This window comes from Loxodonta africana, chromosome 20, assembly GCF_030014295.1.
Source record: "Loxodonta africana isolate mLoxAfr1 chromosome 20, mLoxAfr1.hap2, whole genome shotgun sequence".
NCBI classification, from domain to species: domain Eukaryota; kingdom Metazoa; phylum Chordata; class Mammalia; order Proboscidea; family Elephantidae; genus Loxodonta; species Loxodonta africana.
This window is the reverse complement of record NC_087361.1, coordinates 51,582,648-51,601,953: the sequence shown is the minus strand read 5'-3', so window position 1 is coordinate 51,601,953 and position 19,306 is coordinate 51,582,648. Positions and strand designations below refer to the sequence as shown.

General features: G+C 41.3%; 1 protein-coding gene across 5 annotated transcripts in view; it reads right to left on the bottom strand.

Moving 5' to 3' along the window:
• Position 1: 1 nt before the first annotated feature.
• The window catches only part of USP16 (ubiquitin specific peptidase 16), a 31,014-nt gene continuing 11,709 nt past the window's right edge, over positions 2-19,306 (bottom strand). For 3 of the 5 annotated variants that reach the window (XM_003410318.4, XM_010590330.3, XM_064273134.1), the window contains 11 exons: positions 16,018-16,148; positions 15,135-15,222; positions 14,023-14,101; positions 12,449-12,540; positions 12,039-12,095; positions 10,935-11,111; positions 8,088-8,751; positions 6,808-6,902; positions 5,215-5,301; positions 937-1,093; positions 2-838 (listed from right to left, as the gene is read on the bottom strand). In XM_003410318.4, coding sequence (XP_003410366.2) covers positions 714-838; positions 937-1,093; positions 5,215-5,301; positions 6,808-6,902; positions 8,088-8,751; positions 10,935-11,111; positions 12,039-12,095; positions 12,449-12,540; positions 14,023-14,101; positions 15,135-15,222; positions 16,018-16,148 — 1,752 coding nt within the window. In that variant the 3' untranslated portion in view covers positions 2-713. The remainder of the gene's footprint in view (positions 839-936; positions 1,094-5,214; positions 5,302-6,807; positions 6,903-8,087; positions 8,752-10,934; positions 11,112-12,038; positions 12,096-12,448; positions 12,541-14,022; positions 14,102-15,134; positions 15,223-16,017; positions 16,149-19,306) is intronic. The other 2 variants (XM_010590332.3, XM_023548486.2) reach the window with 2 other exon arrangements.

The window sequence follows — 19,306 nt, the reverse complement described above, 5'->3', positions numbered from 1 at the left end:
GGGTTAACTAGGATAACAAGGAAAAGCCTAAACGAGAACCTTACCAGAAGCTTAGACATGCTGGTGTCCTTAAGGCTCTTTGAGTTGCATGCAGCTGAAATGGTAAAAGACAATACACAGGCTTCTCTGGCAGGCTGGCGTGAAGGGGACCCTGGTCCCAGTTACATACACTCTAAGGAGTGCAGCTATTGAGCTAGTACCCAGATTTTCTCCCTGGGCTCAGTGCCACTGCACAGGCACATGTAGAACTGGGCCTGTGCCCTGGCTTATGCGCACTGCCAGGCGTCAGAAGGCCTGGAGCCAAGTTTCTCCCAATTCTGTACTGCCTACTGACACGCCTGTACTAAAGTGTCATTAGCTGGCTTGAAACTTTTTTTTAAATAGTTACTTGGTAGAGTAAGTCAATACAACTTAAAATCTTCCAATAAAACAGGTTTCTGGGGTAAGTCAGTTTATTGATGTGTTTCAACCCAGCACCCACACATGTTAAACACAGAGGACTTAAGTAACTCAGAACTTCCAGAAACTGGAAGCGGGTAAAAACCACTAAGTTTTTAGGCATTCTCCCTTCAGTATTTTCAAGGAACATGATTTCTTCTGGCATGTTCTTAGTTTTAAGTGAATGTAATTTAACTTTAGTCTTTACTTTTTATTATTACAGCCTTTATAAAAGCCATAAACATGTTTCTGGAAAAAGTCCTTTTTTGAAACCGTTACAATATTCTCTCATAAAACAGGAGGTACGCTTGTGAGCTCAGGACTTTAGTTGTGGGCACAGCTTGCACGTGTGTGTCGCTGATGTGAAACCACTGCCCTTTAGTTGATTCCATTTCAAAATCTGTCAAGAGGAAATGTGACATTAAATACAAACGGGAAGACTCAAGTTCATTATTTTTTGGTTTTGCCATAATGCTGGAATTTTCCAAGATGCCCTACCTTGTGGAATGTCACCGTGGAGAACAAGGTTAGAGAGATGGCTGTTTGCAGTCCTTGCCTTGGCGTAGGCAGTATAGTGTCCAGACCTCATAGTGCCACTGTGCTCAACGACTCCGTATAAGGAATAGAGTACCCTTGTATTTTCTTCAGCGACATTCTTTAAAAATGAAGAGAATTCGAAAGTGTTAGTTCTTGTCCCAGTTACACAGATTCTGCTGACGAGATGATTTTAAACTGTTTGAGAATACAGAAATCATTCGTGAGTCTCTGACCTTAACTGTTTCTCCCTTCCTCTTCTCAGCCTCCTTGCTAATACCTCACGTAGGTTTTTACCGGAAGTTGTCACTACCATCTCTCTGCTGGAAGAACCATAAACCTCAGGCCATTTGGAATCCATTTGTTTATTCAGATAGTGAACAACTGAAATTGTTCCTTAAGCAACTTTTGGGATCAGATAATTCCTGAATACCTTAATATCCCTACCTACTATCCTGGTCCCTGCCCAGAAATGTAAGCCTTTGACAGGAGGCAGTAGCACCCCTTACATTTTCAAACGCTCTCTAGAAGTTGGTGAGAAGCACATTCACCGTGTCTCAAGGGCTCACTTACTCCTACAGACATCCGAGAGTGGACCCCGCTTGCCACAGGGCTGGGAAAGGGACAAGCATTCTCTCAGCGCCCCAGGGCCACTTCCAGACAACTATTCCATTACATTTTCTTGTAGAAAGCCCTCCTGGATAGGATTCATGGCTCTTCAGCTGTACTGTCTGTAAGCACCCAAATTCACTGGAGAACTTGATACTTGGCCACCCCGAGTCCCATCAGGTTCCTCAAGGACTTCAGGGCCACGTGGATGAATCTCCGGGTCTTTTCGCTGCCATTGCATTTTAGCCCACCACAACCTGGACTATTCTGGATTTGGGTCATCACTCAGAAGTTTGACCTCAGATATCATACTAATTGTCTAGTTTTGGTCCACAATCCTTCCAACTCTAATCTTTCTTATTCTGTATCTTTACACCAAAAACCCAAACCCACTGTTGTCGAGTTGATTCTGACTAATAGCAACCTTACAGGACAGAGGAGAACTGTCCCATAGGGTTTCCAAGGCTGAAACTTTACGGGAGCAGACTGGCACATCTTTCTCCAATCCTCATTTTCTCCTGGCCTATGAAGCCTCCTTTGGTGTCCCATACGAAGTCTAGACCTTTGCTACTCAAAACGTGGTCCCTGGACTGGCAGCATCTGCCATCACCTGACAGTGTCCTGGAAATGCAGACTCTCAGACTCCAACCCAGACCTACTGAACCAGAGTTTGTATTTTAACAAGGTTCCCAGGTAATGCATACGCACATTAAAGCTTGAGACGTCAAACCACATGCAAATCTTGGAAGTAACCTCTTCTCTTATACCTAACACCAACCTTGTCATCACACCCAATTCAATACAAATCCCACCTTGAATCTCTGATCCCATACCCAGACAGCTGTTGCTGCTAAGGAACATACGTACGTATACACTAAGCGTATAAATGTTACGTAACCACGCAGACTGGTAAACTTAGGATCTTCCACCTCATCAGGGGCCTTCATGTAACTATACAATCTTGTCTTTAGTTAGCTTCTCATCCATGGATGCCCTTCGCAGCAACTGGCCTAAACTTCCGCCCTCTTCCAGTTCTAGGTGCCACGAGTCGATTCTGATTCATGGTGACCCCACGTGTGTCAGAGTAGGACTGTGCTCCATGACGTTTTCAATGACTGACTTTTCAGATGTAGATCGCCAGGCATTTCTTCCAAGGTGCCTCTCGGTGGGCTCAACCTCCAACCTTTCGGTTAGCAGCTGAGTGCCGTAACCATTTGCACCACCCAGGGCGTCCTCACCACTCTTAAGCCTCTCCCTATCCCCCACCCCCTAGTCTCTACAGTTGACCTCACCTCCCACTGCAGGAACAATGAGAGACAACCTACCCAACTACAGGCTGCCCATTCTCAGGAAGGTGAGGTATCACCTCCCTTCTGTTCAAAGACGAAACTCCAACTTATGGTCCTCATCCTGGTCCCAGTGGCCTCCAGAGCCTTGCTCAGTCAGTTATCCCTCTTTTCCACACCTTCAACTTCTAGTTTTTCCTCTTGGCCTGCAAACCTACTTAAGTCTCCCAGACAGTTGATGAAACAACAAAAATTCATCCATCCACCACTTTTTCCTTCTGAGCCAAGCCTGTTAACATATCTTACATATTCCATTTCCAATATTTTGACTGATTTCTCAACCCAGTGAAGGTCCCTACCCTGCTCTTGCAAAATTTCCCATGACCTTTATAATATCTAATGCATAAAGACTTCCTAGTCCTTGTCTCTGACACTCTGACCCTGAGGCCACTTAGTCCTCTCCTTGAAAGTGGAACACAGGACAATGGCATCTTACACAGAAGAGGAAACCCTGATGACCTTGATTTAAAACAAACCCAACCAAAGGTACTTCTGTTTACCAGCTGAAGTGGCCCTGCCCTGTGGTATTAACATAATAATAACCCACTCTATCTACCAGCTCTGAAATTATACTTTTGAGAATTTTTAATTGGGAGAGGGGAGGGGGAACAAGCATCATTTCAAATTTTGTACAAAAATTAAGACTTTTATCAATACATTCATATTGCAGTATTTGAAATCTGCAAGTAGTACAAATCAACTACTCCAGTATAGCCACTCTGACTCCAGCTTCTTCAAGACAGAGATTCTTTCAGATCCTCTTGGAGCTATACCTCTTCCATGCAGACGCTCCCCAGAATTCAGTTCTTGGCCATCCCTTCTCTTTCCCCTCCACGTTCTGAACCAGAGAGCCTATCCTCTCATGGTGTTGATTACCTCCTCTGTGTTGATTTCCTCATTTTTTTCTCCACCCCTAACCTCCCTCCCTGCTTCAGACATGTGCATCCAAATGTTTTCTAGACATAACCACATGAATATTTCAAAGATACCTGGAACTCAACGTATCCAAAACCAAACTCATTATTCTTCCTCCACCTCCCAGTCTGCTCTTCTTCCTGTATTTTCCATCTCAGTTCATGGTCCTCTCATCTGCCTAGCCACTCAAGCCAGGCCCCGGGGGGTCACCCTCAGCATCCATCTAATGGTCTTGGCCTTGCCTTCCAGAGCCAATCATAAGTCTGATGAATTTCACTCCCAGGAATATTCCTTCCATCTCCTCCTCTCCATCCTTTTCCTGACTGCCCCAGTTTAAGCTCTCATCCTCTCTGGGCTGAACTAATTCAGCAGCTACCTAACTCACTTCCCTGTCTCATCTTTCTCTCCTAAAGCCCAGCCTCCCTACTCAACGAATAAACCTACGTTAATACACAGATCTGCCCACATCACACCACTGCTTTAAGCCCTTCAGTGGCTCGCCACTGCATACCTAATGAAGCCCAAGTTCCTCACCATAATGGCCCTCCAAAACCCCATTCCTGTCTCACTTCTCTGGCTTCATCTCCCAACAGTCCCTACACCTTGTACGATCATAAGCTCTGGTGTCGACAAGTGCTGTCGAGTCGATTCCGACTCATAACAACCCCACATGGCAGAGTGGAACTGCCCCGTAGGGTTTTCTAGGCTGTACTCCTTATGGAAGCAGATCGCCAGTTAGTTGTGGGTTCAAACCACCAACCTTTCAGTTAGCAGCCAAGCACTCAGCCACTATGCCACCAGGGCTCCTTCCCTAAGCTCTAAAAAAAAAAAAAAAATTTAATGCTTATATTAACAGTTCTGGCACACGTCATGCTGTGACGCTGCCGTGCCTTTGCTCTGTTCCTTCTGCTGGGCAGTTCATCACCCTCACTTTTCCTCCTCCTTTTAGTGTTACCTGAGGGATGGTCTACAGCACAAAGCCTACCCTGATCCTCCAACATGGTGGGTCGTGTGCACATTATCCCTGCTCCGTGTGTACCAGCCATAACACTTTCCACATTAAACTGAAATAAGCCAGTTACATCTTTATTCCCTTTTGGTTTTGTGCCTCTCAGCTCCCAAGACTATGCCTGCCATAATAATTAGGGTTCAAAAATGTTTGTGGAACTGAAATAATAGCCTAATGTTCAAAACGACATCATGAACCTTGAAATTATAAAGACAGAAAGATCGAAAGACCCACTCCACTCAGTGAATTCTCATCAATTCATATTTATGAGCTGCTATTTTTATTGGATTATGTGATAAGTTATGATTTTCCTTTAAATAGATTTTTAAAAGGATTTTCCAGATAAAGACCATTTTCACCTACCTTACATTTAAGAGTACAAAAAGGAGCCAAATCTAAGATTTCCGGAAATTTTATGTGTTTGTTAATTTTGCGTAGGTTAAAACCAGCCTAAAAAAAAAGGGATAAGAGATTGAGTTCTGAAAAAGCTGTGCACAGTAAGTAAATAGCAGTTCCTCTCTAGTGCCATCAAGAATGCCAACATCCAGCCCTAGGTCAGTCTTCTTAGGAGACGCTTCTTCCCCTAACCACTAACTGATGCTGAGTTGGTCTGCTGTTGCTAAGTGTGTGCACACACAGCCCCACAACATACTAAGAAAGCTGCTCCCGTGGAAGGAGCTTTAGCCATCCAGAGAAGCCAGATCAAGCCAGATGTTCTGAGTGTTTAAAACTGAGCAGTAACAAACCACTTTCCCGTGACACAAGCAATCTCAATCTCATTCTCTACCCCAGTTCAGTCAATTTTTAAGACAGACCCAACTAGCCAAGCCCATGCTAACCATAGGTAGAAGAACATTCTGAAGATCCTGAAGATAATTTTGGAGGTTTGGAATTAAATTTGAAATTAAAATAGAAAACCTTTCCAGAAATGATGGGGTCATCAAAATGATGAAACTGCGATGTCTGTTATCAAGAGTCAGTAAAAAATAAGATACCACACATGAAACTGTAAGAAAAACATCACTAAAAACCCTGGTGGCCTAGTGGTTAAGAGCTACGGCTGCTAACCAAAAGGCTGGCAGTTTGAATCCACCAGGTGCTCCTTGGAAACTCTATGGGGCAGTTTTACTCTGTTCTTTAAAGTCGCTATGAGTCGGAATCAACTCGATGGCAGTCGGTTTGGTTTTTGGTTTTTAAGGTGCCTAAGAGTTTTTTTTTAAGAGTACAATGAAGAGTTTACTGTCGTATCTTTTGCAGTTTAAAATACAGCTAGAAAACTGGTCCCTTTTTTTTTTTTAACCTGAAATTAACATTAGAATAAAATGCCAATGTTACTAAAAAGAGCAACATGAATGCTAGTAAAACTGATTAAGGATTGTGCCTAAATTGCTCCTCTACCTTGACGCATATCTTCATCACTTTCTTACTCTTGTGTATTTCTCACTTTCCTACTTCCTTGTTATTAGCGTTAAGAGAGAAAACCAAAGAAACACAGTAATATGTTGAGATGGTGGCAAAAAACATGTTACATGTCACTACGGACCAAACGTGTCCCCCTAAAACACGTGCTGGGATCCTAACATTCCTGGGGGTGTAAGCCCCATTTGGGAACAGGGTTTTCTTGGTTATAGAATGGGGCCATATTAGTCTAGGGTGTGTCCTAAACCTCATCCCTTCTGATTTATATATAGAAAGAACATCAGACACAGGGCGAGCAGACACTGGGGAAGATAGCTGCCATGTGAGGCTGGCCAAGAACCAAGGCCCAAGGCTACTGACAAGGGAGGAAGTGACATAGCTGAGGCCCTGATTTGGGCTTTTAGCCTCCAGAACTGTGAGAAAATAAATTTCTGCTCTTCAAAGCCACCCTCTTGTGGTATTTCTGTTATAGCAGCACTAGCAAACTAAGAACCATGTTTCAAACAGATATTGAATAACAGAGACAAACAAGGGTACCTGCTGAAATCTCTTTAAATGAAGAGTGAGGACAGGAGGGGCAAGAGAAATGAGCATCTGCTTTTTGGCATTGGTGTAAACATGTTTCCTTTCACCTAAAGAAACAAAGACATTTTAGCAGCGTGAAAATCTTGGTTAGGTCTCGGAAACGTTTAGATGTGCTACCAAGTCATTTCAGACCTCCAACTCAAGGACTGGCAAACTTTTTCTGCAAAGGGCCAGATAATACAAAAGAAATTTTTCCACAAGTATTTATTAATGAAATTCAAAAGACAATAATTGAATATGATTTTTTAATAGATGCTTACTGACTAGTGAGAAGAATGGGATTCTTTTGGGGGGTAACGTTTCACTTAATTGAGGTTCAATATCTGTGTTCCTTATCATCAAATCAGCTGCAAATGTTCATGTATAAAAACCATCTTTAGCTCGCAGACCATATGGTAACAGGCAGCAGGCTAGACTTGGCCTGGGGGCTGCGGCGTGCCAACCCCCGCTATAAAGCAAACAGAACTGCTTTAAAAGCAACACAACTTACTTTTTGCATCTACACGTAAATAAATAGCTAGAATGAAAACACTTCAACAGTTCCTAGGGTCTCTCCTGCCCCCACAATCCCACTATCCAAACTGGAAAAAAAAAGGCGGGAGAAGGTTGTAAATACTTTTTTGCTCCACTATCTGAGGAAGATTTTAAGAAAGCACTGTCCTCCCGATACCTCGCACAGGACATGTCACATTAGCACACGGATGAATTAGTGTGGCTTCCTGGGAGACAAGGGCGGCACAAACGCTAACTGCTGATACCAAGAGAGAGGTACCGTTAGTCACGAGGCTGTGTGGGAGCATCCAACAGGGTGATTTACCCACAGGTAGAGGTGTGGGACAGCAAACAAGTCCACTTTAACTGCTGCTGGGAGACCGTAAGGAAACCCTGGTAGCACAGTGGTTAAGAGCTGCATCTGCTAAGCAAAAGGTTCAAATCCTCCAGGCGCTCCTTGGAAACTCTACGGGGCAGTTCTACTCTGTCCTATAGGGTTGCTGAGTAATAATCGATTCAGTGGCAAGTGGTTTGGTTTTTTTGGGGGGGGGGTGCGGGGGAGGATGCCATAAAGCACTAGCCATTTCAACAACGCTCTGCTTCATCTTTCTATCAAAATATTTACAAAGCAGAGAGCATTTGTTGATGCCATCCAAATACTGATAGAACAGGAATATGTCTATGCAGTGCAAAACATACTCTACATGGTGATTTTACTTACAGCAAGAGAATCTAGATACCTTTTATATTTGCCTTTGGTCCGTTATACTGTCTCCGTGAGCATACTTCACAAAGCAGTTTATTCGCATCTCGAAGTTTCTCATTACGCGTGAACTGGTATAAACAGTGCTCGATTGAACACTCATAGGTATTGAAAGCTTCCCTGTTGGCAAGCGTACAGAAAGCAGTTTCTGGATCTTCATTTACAACCTCATAGATCTTTGTCCCAGCAGTATGACTGTCATTCAGAATCTCTATATTTATTTCCTCGGGCTGAAGAGCAGCATTCAAGTTAAGGTTTTTAAAGCCACTGGAGATGTCCACTTCTCCATCGCTCCCTTCCTTCAGGTAGATGCCGTTTAAATTCTCAGTGCATTCAGTGGGGGAAGATGCCAAAGCCTCCAGAACGTTATCCCCGTGGACGTTTTCCACATCTACCTCTTCTGTGGAATTCTGACTGTCAGTTACATTTTCTATCACTTTCTCTTGGCCATTCAAATCTTTCTGACTGACAGAATTTTCTTTATCAATAACGTCCTCTTCTGAGACATGGCTGGACTTAACACCCAATTCCCCCTGAAGTGACACTTCAGCATCACATTCATTATCTTCAGGATTGTCAATGGTACGGATACCACTTAAAAGAAGAACTTTTCCCTGGATTTTCTGTTGCCTTCGCTGGTTCTGTGTAAAGAGTATAAAGGACTTGTTTTAAAACAGGGAAGCAAGCGAGCCTGCACATGAACATGTGGGCCACATCAGATTCTGCTGCTTATCAATCAAAAATCACCAAGTTAGTCAGGAAGAGGCTCCCCTCAGTGTCAGTTCATTTACTACATGAACCAAGTAAATTACAGAGGACAATTCTTCAGTTGAAAGCAAAAAAACCACGACCAACTATTTAAAATTGTCACACGGGGGCAGATAAACAGGCACGAGACATGGCCTGACACAAGTCTAAGCTGAGTACTAAAACTGGAAACCGAAGCCGCCAAATGTTATGCCCCATGGCAGCTCGGCCCACACACACTACAGGAAGAGATGAATCAATGTGAGGTGTAACGACTTGGTCAAGGTTTTGCTGAGGAGATAAAAAATGAACTGAAAATTCAAGGACATACAAGCACGGGACAGGCCTGGACAGAGACATGGAGAAAAAACAATCCAGGAATTGACTGAACAAGGTTAAGGAAGGAGGCAAGGAAGGAGCGTGTACAGCGAACAGTAAAGGACATGCCCCCACCAAAATTGTCTTTGTTGTCACAGCCTAATTCCAAGTAGAATCAAAAAGGCATTTCATCAAGATTTCTGTTGCTAGAATGCCTAAAGACTCAGAGGAGTCAGCATTTGTGGCTGCAACTGAAAACACAGTCCCTGTGAGACAAATGTGTAACACCAGGAGGCTGAAGGGGGCAGATGGGACACAAATGGCTGCTGATGTGTTTCGGTTAAAAACAGAGCACCACACAAGAGGAAAATGGGGAGAAGGATACGAATGAACACGTCACATAAAAGGAAATACAAACGGCTCCCAAACATAAAAATACGCTGACCCTCACTTATGCTAAAATAAATGCAAAATAAAACTATATCGAGATAATATTTTCCATATATCAGACTGGCAAAAATCAAGCACAGAGAGACAAAGAATGCCTCATATATTTCTGGCGGGAATACAAATCGGTACCACCCGTGGAGGACAATTTGGTACTAGCTGTCAAAATCACAAATGCAATCCCTCTTCTCAAAATTTATCCTACTGATGACATATGAACAGGATTATTTATTGCTGGCAGATTGGATATTGTAGGAAAAGACTACAAACAACTAAAATCAACAGAGAAATGGACAAACCAAGGTAGATCTATAAAATGGAAGAGGTCTGTGGATGGCACAAGTGGTTTGCAATCAGCTACTAACCGAAAGGTAGGCAGTTCAAACCCACCCAGCGGCACCACAGACGAAAGGTCTGGCAATCTGCTTCCATAAAGATTACAGCCCAGACAGCCCTATGGAGCAGTTCTAGTCTGTAACACGTGGGGTCGTCATGAGTCAGAATTGACCAGACAGCCAGTGGGTTTGTAAAATCCAATACTATGCAGCTGTTAAAAAAGAAAAGGAATAAAGAAGCTCTGTATTCTGATATGAAAAGATCTCCAAATATCTAGTCAACGAAAATAAAAGCCAAGATCCGGAACTGACTGTACAGTAAAAAAAATAAAGGGGAGTGGGGGGGAACAAGACTCTTTAATCGTATTTGCTCATATTTGCCAAAAGAGGCTCCAGAAAAGTTGGTAAGAAACTAATGAAAGTGGTTACCTATGGCAAGGAATACTGGACAAGATAAAAAAAATGGTGGGAGGGTGACTTATCCTACATCTGATTAGATCTTTGGAGCCCTGGTAGTGCAGTAGTTAACAGCTCAGCTGCTAACCAAAAGGTCAACAGTTCAAATCTACCAGGCACTCCTTGGAAACATTATGGGGCAGTTCTACTCTGTCCTAGAGGATCACTATGAGTCAGAATTGACTTGATGGTGACAGGTTTGGCTTTGGCTTTTTTTTATTGTATCTTTAAACTTGTGCATGTTGATGTAGTGACAATTCGAAAAATTTAAAATGAACTAAAACTTTTTAGAAACTGTTGTCAGAAGTAATACAGGATTCAAAAAAAGCACAACTTTTTCTTCACATGCACTGAAAGATATATGCCTCTCTAGAGAGCCCTAAATGGGCCAATTCTGAAATCGGCAAATAAAAAGTGCTGGAGAGAAAATGAAATCACAGCATCCAATGTTATTCAGACTACAAACTCGATAGTTCAAAATACAAAATTAGGAAAGTGAAGTTGTCTTCGTAATTACCCACCTTGGCTTGCTTTTTGGCTTGCTTCTTTGCTTTTTTCTGTAAGTGTTTACTTGTTCCTGAAGAAATATCATTTCTTTCTTTTATGTAACTATCGTTATCTTTTTCTTCCTCACTGTCTTTATCTTCACCTTCCATTGTCTTTTTTAGATTTTTATCATTTATACTTTTCTTGCCACTCTTAAAATATGAAGAGAATATGAGTCAAAAATAAAATTTTACAACTGCTGTTGAGTGAAAAGAAAATTCACGTTACCTAGATATTTTTCTACTCCTCTTTTACACTAGGAGTCGGAATCGACTTGATAGCAACGGGTTTGGTTTGGTTTGATTTTACACTAGACCGATTTTCTACAATATTTGAAAATACATCCAGGACAAAACACATTCATCTCATATACTAGAAAGCAATCGTCACACACTAAGAAAACAAGCAAACAAAAACGGCAAAAAAAGAAAAAGCAACTGCACACACAAATGTAACAAAGGAAAGTAGCGGCTTTTCCTGGCTATGTGCTTGTTTCACACTGGACACGTGTCCATTTCCAAATGCACTTCCTGTTTATTGGTGTCCGCACGTCACACCAGGTCTTCCCTACTCTCTCCTTTCTTTGCACATAAATGATAGTTTCAAAGAAAGAAAAAGTAAAGTAAGTTTCCTGAGACTTTAATCTTGCCAGGCTGAGAGACCCCATGATTGATATGACACTGAATGATACTTTATCCAATAAAGTCGTGTTTTCTTTTTTACCACTGTTATTCAAAATGGACCCAACTAACACGCCTTAAAACTGAGATACTCTCAATATTTATGGACTCAGGATCACAGGGGAGTTGTGGTCAGCCTTAAATAATAAAGATAGATAAATTTTAACGTGGGGAAAATACTTCCCAATATTTAAAGGAATAAAGTTAAAGAATTCTAGACACACCAACTTCTTTAAAAAAAAAAAAAATCTTAAAAATTGTTCTGTCTCAAACAGATTCAAAAAAACTTCTCTATGGGCTAGTAACGTACGAACTTGGAACCAGTGACACGGCTTTCCTGCAAAGACCCTAACAGAGGAAGAACAATCTACTTAAATAAAATCAACTCAGTGGTCTTACCTGGTCATCTAAAACTGGGAGAGACAAATCAAGGAAAGACTCATGAACCAAGGAGACCTTAACCAACCAAAAAAGAAAATGTGAAAGGAAGGAAAAGATTCACTTTAAACATTACACAGTAAGATCCTGCTGTCCTGAGTTTTAAAATAAACAAAGGCTTAAGAAAATGAAATTTTAAAATTACACAAATGCTGAGAACACTGGATTAGGGGAAGTGAATTAAAGTGTTTAATTACCTTCTTCAACACTTAGAAAGTGTTAACATCCCCAGCAAAGAATCATGCATATTTGGAGAGTTCAACAAAGAATATCTCAGGATGTTAGATGTTTCTGTTTCTCAAAGAAAAAGCTGATGAACTGTACTCTACTAATATCACTCCATCAGTGCAGGCATGTCCACACCTACTTACAGTTCTGCATTCGTCACACATGATCGTACTTGTCAGTTCACCACCAAAGATGCGGTCCACAAAGCTGGGTATTGACTTCTTCTTTTCGTAATCTACGAAGGAAAGAAGCATATCAACTACCCTTATATAATTAATTGAAAAAAATAAGCTAAAACTACGTACTCATCTAACTTTAAATTTTTAATTTCCTATTCTCATACTTTTTAACTCTATCCAGAATTATCATAATTTTATTTTTATGGTACAGGTGGTCGGCAGCACACACTCTACCTTTAAGCGTAATGACATTCTATAATACAATCACTTGTCATTAATAAGAAAATAAAGTTTTTATCCAAGATCTACCCATTCCTGTTGAGTCGAATCTGACTCATAGCAACCCTACAGGACAGAGTAGAACTGCTGCATAGGGTTTCCAAGGAGCGGCTGATGGATTCAAACTGCCGACCTTTTGGTTAGCAGCCTTAGCGCTTAACCACGGCGCCACCAGGGCTCCATCCAAGATCTAGCCAGTGGAAAATAAACTGTGCAAGTCGGTGGAACCTCCTATATATCACCATCTCCACTAGTAAAACAAGCAGCGCAGACTAGGCTAGTTGACATCCTAGCTTCTTTCTAACACATCCTCCATTCAGTATTAATAAAAAACAGCATGGTGGCAAACTTGGAGAGAACGCGTGTAACTTGCTTTGTGAAGGCTAAGATTGAACTCCTTTTTTATATAAACAAAACTTCAGGAATATGTTTCAGATGAAATCTTCCTTTTTAGTCTTCCCATTTCCCTGAAGAGTACTGACAAGTTTAATATAAAGTGATATAATTTTACAACTTGGATATATAATTTTCTAATCGCATGAAATTTACAAGCCTTATTCAAATGTCAGGTGTCCATTTATGCAGAAACATATTTTTTGGACATTGTAATGATTCTGTTACTGGACAGGTCCTAAAGGGGACCAAAAGGAAAGGGTGGCTGGCTGTGTGCCGATTCTAATCTGTGCTGTCTAACATAGTAATCGTTAAACATGTGGCCATTTAAATGTAAATTAACTAAAATTAAATAAAAATTTACTCCGTCAGCTGCACTTGCCACATTTCAAGTGCTCAAGCAGTGCCTGTGGCTGGTGGCTGCTGTATCAGACAGCACAGATGAAGAACATTGCCATGTCACGAAAAGTTCTACTGGGCAAAGTCCTGCATCTTTAAACGCCTGATAACAGCAAGAACTAAGGTGGCTCCATGACTAATAACACAGCCACTGCCATTTTCACAAAGGCAAGTATGATTCTCTCATCGCTAATTATAATCCTAAACTTTTGAAAAATCAAATTGGGATGTCATCTTAGCTCTAGCTTTAAAAGGTCCCTTTTAACACTGCATAAAAAGACTACGCCAAAGTTAAGTTTTTCTAAAGTATTCACCTTTTGAAGACTGAATGATTTAGAAAAAAAAAAAAAGTGATAGACGTTCTATGTTGATAACTATGGATTTGAAATACATCACTAGTAGCAATCTTGTCCTAAGGTACAGAGGAACTCTACTACAGTGTTTTAGTTCAAAAAGCCAGACATTACCTTTAACTTTATTTTTTAGTTCTTCATCCAATTTTTCAGTAGAATTACCAAATGCTTTAAGAATTCCTTTACTCACTCTCTAAAAACAATAAAATGGATATATACACTATTAAATTTTAAATTTCAGTCATTTTCCTTAGAAAGGACATAATTAAGAAAGCGATCAAGATATAGCTCCACAGACTTACTGACACAAAAATTAATAGTTCCAAAATCACCCTTTCAAAATTATTTCAAAGAGCTAAAAATAACTGTGCTTATGAAACAATCGCTAGCCACTGAATAAAGGCACTATCTTAATTTCAAGTTCTTAACCTACCCAAGCCAATTTTTTAGAACATGCCCACCTCCTTTGGGAAGGCCACGGGAATATCTCATGCTAGAAGCTGAGCAGTGAGTGGGAGCTACAGAAACAGACTCCCAAGCTCAAAGCCCAGCTCCATCGCCACTAGGCAGCCTCAGACCAGGTACTGAGCCTGCCTGCATCCTGGCTTCAGAATCTAAGAGTAATAATGACAACGTCATCCGTTTCACAGGATGGCTGTGAGGACTGAGTAAGGCCATTCACACAGAACACTGAGCATAGTGTCCGGTATAAAGTCAGAGCAAAATAAATGTTTATTATTGTCGCCATCACTATTACTGTTATTAATTACATTCACATTCCCAAATACGTTATTTCCTATCTTAGCAGTTAACAAAAACTTTAAATGTAACAAATATTCCCCGACTTGTACAAAACGAAAAGACTTCCTAGATTCAAAACCGCTCAGTGGCACTCAGGAGGGTGCAGCTGGGAGCTGTGTGGGGAGCAATGTTTTCCAGTACTTGCCACTCTCCTGCTCAAGGCTGGCACAGCAGAACCTCATTGAACAACAATGCTGCAAACGTCAGTAATCTAGGACGTCGCAGAAAGGAGCCTCACTGCTAACTCTCAATTCACTTTAATGATGAAAACAGACTGGCTGCCATGGCCAGTGTAGAAAAAAATGCTAAAAAAGTACAATGGCCCCGATCATTAGGCTCCACTGCTTTAATAACCCTCAAAACATCAAATCACAGACAAGTTGACGAAGGTGGGATTCTAAAATACAATGCCATAATACGCTCACTTGGTGTTCTTCCGCTCTCATCCCATCCAATAGATAGCGAAGCAGCTCCTGGCTGTCTTGCTGCTGATAGCCTTTAAACCGCACTGCTCTACGGGGAAAGAGAAGACATTATGAGCCTCCTAAGGTACGAAGCTGTGTTTACAAAACCTTAGGCTTGTATCTCAAATGTCACGGTGTCTCTACTTTCTCAAAATTTCTATTTCGTCCAGTAATAACCTTGGCAGATTTAACTTTCGCTTAAAATACGTGTTAATTCAACTGAAATAAACCATGCCTTAACGTATACGAGATTAAGTCAAAAAGTATTGCCACAAAATCACAGAAACCTTTACTAAACAAAAAAATCAGAATATGAAGCTACTGTTTCTCAACATATCCTCCACCTAGGTCTACACACTTCTAAGGTAGGGTTTCCATCTCTCTAACCCTTCCCCGAAGGATCCTATGCTTTCCAATTTGCAGGTCAGAATGGCAGTTTTCACATCCTTCAGGGGCTTAGTGTTCCTCTTAAATATTCTTTGAATTTGGGGAACACAAAGAAGGCTGAAGCGGCAAGATCAGGGCTGGAGGGTGGATGGGGTAAGGCTTCCCAGTGAAATTCTCACAGGACAGCCCTTGCTACCCTTGAGGAATGAGCAAGCGCGTTTTCGTGACAGAAAAAAATTCCTCAGTGCGGCTTTCCTGTCCTTTTTTTCACCAATGTAGTTTTCAATTTTCTTAAAATTTTCTTCATAATAAGCCCCTGTGACCGTCCTGTCAATGGGAACCCTAGGAGCAATACTTTCTGACTTACCGCTGCGTACTGGGTTGACTCTAATGCTACTGTTTTTATTTCTCAGCGTCTTACTGAGGCACTAAAAGCACAACCGAAGTGGATACTCACTTTTTACAGACCTGAGAAAAGAGTTCCTTAGGTGTCACGATTCCCTTTTTGGTCTCTTGCATCTCATTAAGAAACTGGCTCAGGGCCAAAGTAAGAGGTCCTGGAGGCTCGAGGTTTACCTCTAAGGGTTCCTGAACATAAGAATAAAATTATTTTCTTCAGTCAAGTTCTGGGATAACTTACCAAAATGTAATTAGTTAACATATACTGCCAATATTGTTCATAGAACTGCCATTTAAAAGTTTAAAATGCGCATTACAAGATAAACTTTCTGTTCCTACCAAAAACCAAACCCCTTGCCATCGAGTTGATTCCAACTCAGAGCAGCCCCACAGGACAGAGTGGAACTGCCCCAGAGGCTTTCCAAGGCTGTAATCTTTACAGAAGCAGACTGCCACATCTTTCTCCTGAGGAACGGCTGGTGGGTTCAAACCGCTGACCTTTTGGTCAGCAGCTGAGTGCTTAACCTCTCCACCACTAGAGCTCCTTTTCTGGCCCTAGCCTGTCCTATAAAGAATTTAGCTCTATTTATTGGCTCAGTTTGCACTCGACTACCAATGTAAACGTCGGTGGTTTGAAACCAACCAGCAGCGGTGGAAAAGAAAAACATGGCGATTTGTTCCCATAATGATTACAACCAAGAAAACCCTATAGATCAGTTCTACTCTGTAACACATAGGGTCATCATGAGTGGTAACTAACTCGATGGCAACGGATTTTGTTTTATTTTTTAAATTTCGGTTTTAGGCTGTGAAGAATTTACTGCCATATAAAAACAGAAAAGACAAAGAAAAACGTAGTAAAAACAAATAAGGCAAACCTCATTTGGCAACACAGCAATCACCTTAAGAGAAGTTAAAAATAATAACATAAGCCTGTTATTGTCAGGTGCCATTGAGTCAGTTCCCACTCATATGAAGGCTATGTGCAAGAGAAAAAAACACTGCCCGGTCCTGTGCCATCAGCACAATCCTTGTTATGCTTGAGCCCATTGTTGCAACCACTGGGTCAGTCTATCTTGTTGAGGGTCTTCCTCTTTTTCACTGACCCTCCACCTTACCCAGCATGATGTCCTTCTTCAGTACATGAAACAAGATCTCACCATACTCATTTCTAAGGAGCATTCTGGCTGTACTTCTAAGACAGATTTGTTCATTCTTCTAGCAGACCATGGTATATTCAATATTCTTCACCAACATTATAATTTAAAGGCATCATTTCTTCTACAGCCTTGAGACTCACTGTCCACCTTTCACATGCATATGAGGCCACTGAAAATACCATGGCTTGGGACAGGGGCACCTTAGTCCTCGAGGTGACATCATCACTTTTTAATACTTCAAAAGGTCTTTTGCAGCAGATTTGCCCAATGCAATACATCACCTGGTTTCCTGACTGCTGCTTCCATGAGCACTGATTGTGGATCCAAGTAATATGGAATCCTTGACAACGTCAATATTTTCTCTGTTTATCATGATGTTGCCTACTGGCCCAGTTGTGAGGATTGTTTATGCTGAGATGCAATCCATACCGAAGGCTGTTGTCTTTGACTTTCCAGTGTTTCTAGCACTCTTTACTTCCAGCAAGCTAGGTTGTGTCACCTGTGTATTACAGATTGTCAATGAGCCTTCCTCCAATCCACATGCCGAGTTCTTCTTCATACAGTCCAGCTTCTCGGATCATGTGCTCAGCATACAAATTGAATAGGTATGGTGAAAGGTAATGGACACCTTTCCTGATTTTAATTCCCTTGTTCTGTCCCAACAACTGCCTGCCTCTTGGTCTATGTACAAGTTCCACATGCACAATTAAGTATTCTAGAATTCTCATTCTTCATGATGTTACCCATCATTTGTTATGATCCACACGGTTTAGTGCCTTTGCGTAGTCAATAAAACACATGGAAACACCTTTCTGGTATGCTCTGCTTTCAGCCAAGACCCATCTGACATCAGCAATGATATCCCTTGTTCCATGTTCTCTTCTAAATCTGGCTCCAGTTTCTGGCAGTTCCCTGTCAATATACTGCTGTAACCATTTTTGAACGATCTTCAGCAAAATTTCACTGGCATGTGATACTAATGGTGTCATTTGAGAATTTCCGCATTCTGCTGGACCAGCTTTCTTTGGAATGGGCACAAACGTGGATCTCTTCCAGTTGGTTGGCCAGGTAGCTGTCTTCCAAATTTCTTTACACAGACTAGTGAGCACTTCCAGCACTGCCTCTGTTTGATGAAACATCTCAGTTGGCATTCCATCAATTCCTGGAGGCTTGTTTTTCACCAGTGACTTCAGTGCAGGTTAGACGTCTTTAATACCATCAGTTCTTGATTATATGCTAACTTCTGAAATGGCTGATCATCAACCAATTCTTTTTGGTACAGTATGCTGTGTATTTCTTCCATCTTTTTTTGATAATTCCTGCACTGTTCAATATTTTGCCCACAGCATTCTTCAGTGTTGCAACTTGAGACTTGAATTTTTCCTTTAGTTCTTTCAACTTAAAAGTAACAAGCATGTTCTTCCTTTTTTGGTTTTCTAACTCCACCTCTTTGCACATTTCTTTATACTTTACTTTGTTTTTCAAGCCACTCTTTGAAATCTTTTGTTCAGCTCTTTTACTTCATTTCTTCCATTCACTTTAGCTACTCTACATTCAAAAGCAAGTTTCAGAGTCTCTTCTGACATCCACTTTGGTCTTTTCTTTCTCCCTTGACTTTTTAATGACCTTTTGCTTTTTTCCTGTATGATGTCGACGCCATCCACAACTGGTCAGGTCTTTGGTCATTAGCGTTCAATGAGTCAAATCTATTCTTGAGATGGTCTCTAAATTTAGGTGAGATATACTCAAGGTCCTATTTTGGCTCTCATGGACTTGTTCTAATTTTCTTCAGTTTCACCCTGAATGTGCACATGAGCGATGATGGTCTGTTCTGCAGTCTGCCACTGGCCTTGTAACTAATGATACTGAACTTCTCCATCATCTCTTCCCACAGGTGTAGCCTATTTGATTCTTATGTATTCCATCTGGCAAGGTCGATGGATATAGTTACCATGTATGTTGTTGAAAAAAGGTATTTCCAATAAATAGGTCGTTGGTCTTGCAAAATTCTAACATGTGATCTCTGGCGTCATTACTCTTATCACCAACTGATCCTTCTTCATTTCCAACTTTTACCTCACAATCACCAGTAATTATCAATGCATCTTGATTGCATGTTTGATCAATTTCAGATTGCAGAAGTTGGTAAAAGTCTTCAATTTCTTCATCTTTGGCATCAGTGGCTGG